General features: G+C 31.8%; 1 protein-coding gene across 1 annotated transcript; it reads left to right on the plus strand.

Annotated features, from left to right (window-relative positions):
* Window positions 1-363: 363 nt before the first annotated feature.
* On the plus strand, window positions 364-3,806 carry LOC115720648 (chloroplast stem-loop binding protein of 41 kDa b, chloroplastic). The gene is made up of 10 exons (XM_030649812.2): window positions 364-673; window positions 856-990; window positions 1,079-1,165; window positions 1,657-1,747; window positions 1,840-1,894; window positions 2,299-2,359; window positions 2,529-2,750; window positions 3,092-3,208; window positions 3,285-3,374; window positions 3,466-3,806. Exons 1-10 carry the CDS (start codon window positions 566-568, stop codon window positions 3,643-3,645), a joined length of 1,146 nt encoding a protein of 381 aa, XP_030505672.1. The 5' UTR covers window positions 364-565; the 3' UTR covers window positions 3,646-3,806.
* Window positions 3,807-4,843: the final 1,037 nt, after the last annotated feature.

Genomic DNA, 4,843 nt, shown 5'->3' on the forward strand with positions numbered 1-4,843 from the left:
AAATAAAATATAATGTAAACTGACCAAATCGACCTACGTACACCCCAAAATTATTAAGAAAATCAAAATTATTCATAACAAGAAAAATTTAAAACTTTCATTAAAATTAGCTAAAAATTAAGATTTAGTTGGTAGAAACTTAGAAATTAATATCCAAAAAATACTCATCCATAGACAATGCTTTAGTTTAGCGGTTTATATAGTTGATAAAACTAAGGTAAAGAGAATTGGAGATTGTGTGATGAGTTTGAAAATAAAAAAAAAAGGAAGAGGTGAGATTGTTGTGAGTGTGGCCACTCTTTAGTGAGTATTTGACATCAAACATAAGCCATATATAAGTATCTACAACACTATAACCAAATCAAAAGAGAGGTGAGAAGTGAGAGGTGGTTATCTTATGACATGGGGTCATTGTCTTATCCATTTTGTTTTTGTTACAACAAAACACAACCAAAGAACACAAAGAAATGGGCACCAACAACATTCTTTCCAATTTTCTTAATAACATAGCAAAAGAAGGAAGAAGAAATTTTACTTGGATAGAAAGAGAGAGAGATAGAGAGCTATGGCAAGGTTGGCCCTTGTACAACAACAACACAATCATCCTTCTTTCTCCATACTCCCTTCTTCTCTCTCTGATTTCAATGGCACCAGACTCCACTCTCAAATCCAGGTTCTCTCAATTTTGTACTGTAAAGTGTTGTTCTCACTAGGCTAAAGCTCTTTTGGTTTGTTTTTATATTAACCCTTTTGGCTAATAATTCTCTAATGCCTTAAATATTTGGTTTAAGAACAAGAGAACATAAGAAGATTATAATGGTTGACATGTTTGTTAATACCCATATCTGTTTGCAGTTCAAGAAGAGGATTTCTCAACCAAAAGGTGCATTACATGTTTCAGCATCAAGTGAGAAAAAGATTCTTATAATGGGTGGTACTCGGTTTATTGGTATATTCTTGTCCAGACTACTTGTCAAAGAGGGTCATAAGGTATATTTACCATTCTTATGTTAGGTTTCCCCTATTTTTGGGTTCTCTTGAAAAATAAAATTTGACAGAAGAATCAAAATTTTCTCAGGTGACTTTGTTTACTAGAGGAAAAGCACCCATTGCCCAACAATTGCCAGGGGAATCAGATGAAGATTTCAGTGATTTTTCTTCCAAGGTATGCTTATGCAAAGTCTGGTGTATGCCTCAAATAATGTCAAAATGTCTTTGACTTTATAAAGACCCATTTTGACCAATTGTTTTACAAAATTTTCGATTAAACCTTCTATTTTGTTAAATGACAATTTGGACCGGTACAAAAGTACTCTGAGCTGATTTTTTGGTCAAAATCAAACTTAATATAACCAGCCAAGATGTTATGAAAAGACTGGTTACATTTTCTGCATGTATTAGTTCTAAAAATTGTTTTCAATTGGTTATATTAAAATTAAAGTTGTCGAAAATTAAGCCAAGAGTACTATTTTATACCATTTTAAAAAATACATAATCCGTGTCTCATTTAATAAAACAGAGAATTTGATCAGTAAGTTACGCAAAACACAGGGTCTAAATGGTATTAACCCTACAAAGAAAAATGCTACCTCAAATTCTGCTTCTGAAAGTTCTTATTCTTTGGTAAATTTGCTACTTGTAAAAAAATTATTGCAGATTTTGCATCTGAAAGGAGATAGAAAGGACTATGATTTTGTGAAATCTAGCCTCTCAGCTGAAGGCTTTGATGTAGTTTATGATATAAATGGTATGTAATTTTTTCTATCTATAGTTTTGTGCTACTTGCAATCTATACAAAGTATCTTGTTATAAGGTTTGCTTTAAAATGAATATTTTCAGGAAGAGAGGCAGAAGAAGTTGCACCTATATTGGATGCACTACCCAATCTTGAACAGTAAGTTCCACAACCATTTGTGAATGAAATACATCATAGTATTTGACTGAAAAACCAAGCATATAATTATTTAAGAGAGTCTTATTATGTGGTTCTTTATAATGAAGCTTCTCATCTTCAACTTGTAATTATTCAAAAGAGTTTGCTAAGAACTTCTAAACATAGAGACTGTTTTACAACTCATAATGCAATTAGGTCTAATTCCATGAATTTCCATTTTAGAATACAGAATTGATCATGAAACTAAAAGAAAAAATTGTCCAAAAAGTCAAGCTGAATGACATGGCTATGTACATAAACAATAATCACATTGGTGTCAAGGGAGTTATAAGTTTAGATAAAATGTTCTATACATTTTTCATTTAAATTTGATTGGAAACATTGTTTTTTATGATGATTCTCAGGTACATATACTGTTCTTCAGCTGGTGTGTATCTCAAATCTGATCTATTACCTCATTTTGAGGTAAATTTTCTGGTTTACATAGCTAACTCTCAATTTAGGAGTTGAACTACTTCTACTTATTCAATTGTGCTTAGAGATTATCCAATATGAGAATGCATAATTTTATCACTAAACAAAAAATGACACCCCTCTTTCATTTTCTCATAACATTCTTGTTGCTTGGTGACAGAAAGATGCTGTTGACCCGAAAAGCAGGCACAAAGGAAAGCTCGAAACCGAGAGCCTGCTAGCGTCTAGGGATGTTAATTGGACTTCCATAAGGCCAGTCTACATCTATGGACCCTTGAATTACAATCCCGTCGAAGAATGGTTCTTCCACCGGTTGAAAGCTGGTCGCCCTATTCCAGTTCCCAACTCCGGAGTGCAAATAACACAACTCGGTCATGTTAAGGTTATGTAACATTGCAAAAATGCACCATATCTCTATTCACTGTTGTCATAATTCTCAGCATGCAGACATAATATTTGACTTTGATGAGAATCATGGGGTTCCATCTCAAAATCAATTGGTTATGAGTGGAGTAGCCCATGTTCTTATATATGGCTCAATACTTTACAGAACTTAACAGCAGCTTTTATTAAAATGGTGATATTATGTTATACATAATTTGCAATATTAGACTTAATGGTTATGAGTGGAGTAGCCCATGTTCTTAATGTTCTCCAATAGACTTATTAAAATGTACACAAGTGAGTTCTAAACGGTGATATTATGTTATACATAATTTGCAGGACTTAGCAACAGCTTTTATTCAGGTCCTTGGTAATGAAAAAGCCAGTAGAGAAATATTCAACATATCTGGAGAAAAATATGTCACATTTGATGGACTAGCAAGAGCATGTGCAAAGGTAGATGTCCTATAATTATATTTGTATGATCAAAATCACTACTCAAAACTTACAATGTGTTTTTGGCTCTTGTTAGGCTGGTGGTTTTCCTGAGCCTGAGATCGTTCACTACAACCCGAAAGAGTTTGATTTTGGCAAAAAGAAAGCGTTTCCATTCCGTGATCAGGTACATGGACAACCTTTCTTTTGAATTTTGTGTTTTGTTTAGTGTTGTTTCATCACATGGTGATCATATTGTTTTCATTGAATTGATGCAGCATTTCTTTGCATCCGTCGATAAGGCGAAGAGTGTTCTTGGTTGGAAACCAGAATTTGATCTTGTGGAAGGTCTTACTGACTCCTACAATTTAGACTTTGGCAGAGGCACATTCAGGAAAGAGGCTGATTTTTCAACAGATGACATTATTCTTGGAAAGAGTCTTGTTCTTCAAAGCTAGACATTTCATTATTTTGCTATTTTTCTTGTATCTTCTTTCTTTGTATCAATTTCCCTTTTCAGGTAATTGACTTTTAGTTTTTATGATAAATTAAAATAATCCATGATGTGATATAAATTTCCATTAAATCTATATTAGAAGAATAAAGATGTTTCTTCAAAGGGTCCTTGTTAAATTTCTTAATATACCATATAATAATTTTTGTCTTCACTTCATTGGGTGTAATATTTTGGTGTATATTTTGTGTATACATTTTACTTCTTCTTTAAAGTCTTAAAAGCTTTCATTTTCCCAGTTAGTGGTTTGATCCAACACTCAATCTAAAGTACGTAAGCTATGTGGAAGGTAGTTAGAAATTAGTGGCTGAAAGCTCAATAGAAAAAGAAAGCCATAAATCTAAGGAGTTGACTTGACTCTTTGATCAGCCACATATTTATTTGAAAAGTATTAATTAAGAGGTGGCTATCTGCTAAGGAAGTGATATTAAGATTAAGTGAAACTTTTCTTGCATCAAGTTATAGAATATTGTCCCCTGGAGTAAATGTAAAAGTATTGAGTCATGTATAAAGAACATGAGCTACTCCACTTATTACCAATTGGTTTTGAGATAGATCTCCATGATTCTCAACACAAGTAAACTTTTTCAGTCCTCAGTGACCAAATCTAAGAAAAATAATGTTAGGTTCTATCTAATTTCATGACTAAACTATAAACATAGACTTTGTTAAGATGAAACATTTTTAAGGAAAAATTCTATGACCAACTAAAAAAAATATTATTTTTTTAAGGTAGTGGTATAAGTACGCAAAGTTTTAAATTTTCAAGTGGTATAAACCTAATATTTATTTTTAGCGGCAAAAGTACCTCATGTGTGTAAAATTATAATTTTTTTTTCCAATTTCGTCAGTACCGACTTCGTTTTAAATTTATTAAATAAATATTTTAAAGTAACTGATACTATATGTTTCTGTTAAGACTTAATGATCTGGAATTTGAACTTTATATGTGTCATGTTTAAGACAATAACAGAATTTGTACTCATGAAATGGGAGAAAAATTACAATTTTACACAAATATTAAATACTTAAAAATAAATATTAAACTTATGCCGCTTACAAATTTAAAACTTTGGATCTTAATATTTACCATATTTATTGTAAAAGTTTGAACAATCAAATGTTATGGATTTACTTGGTGG

Source organism: Cannabis sativa, chromosome 2, assembly GCF_029168945.1.
Source record: "Cannabis sativa cultivar Pink pepper isolate KNU-18-1 chromosome 2, ASM2916894v1, whole genome shotgun sequence".
Lineage (NCBI taxonomy): Eukaryota > Viridiplantae > Streptophyta > Magnoliopsida > Rosales > Cannabaceae > Cannabis > Cannabis sativa.

Bases quoted from the DNA above. Each gene is read 5' to 3' on its own strand.
- LOC115720648 (XM_030649812.2), top strand. From the start codon at position 566: ATGGCAAGGTTGGCCCTTGTACAACAACAACACAATCATCCTTCTTTC. The intron at 1,748-1,839 runs GTATGTAATTTT...GAATATTTTCAG, and splicing joins TGTAGTTTATGATATAAATG to GAAGAGAGGCAGAAGAAGTT. The intron at 1,895-2,298 runs GTAAGTTCCACA...GATGATTCTCAG, and splicing joins GCACTACCCAATCTTGAACA to GTACATATACTGTTCTTCAG.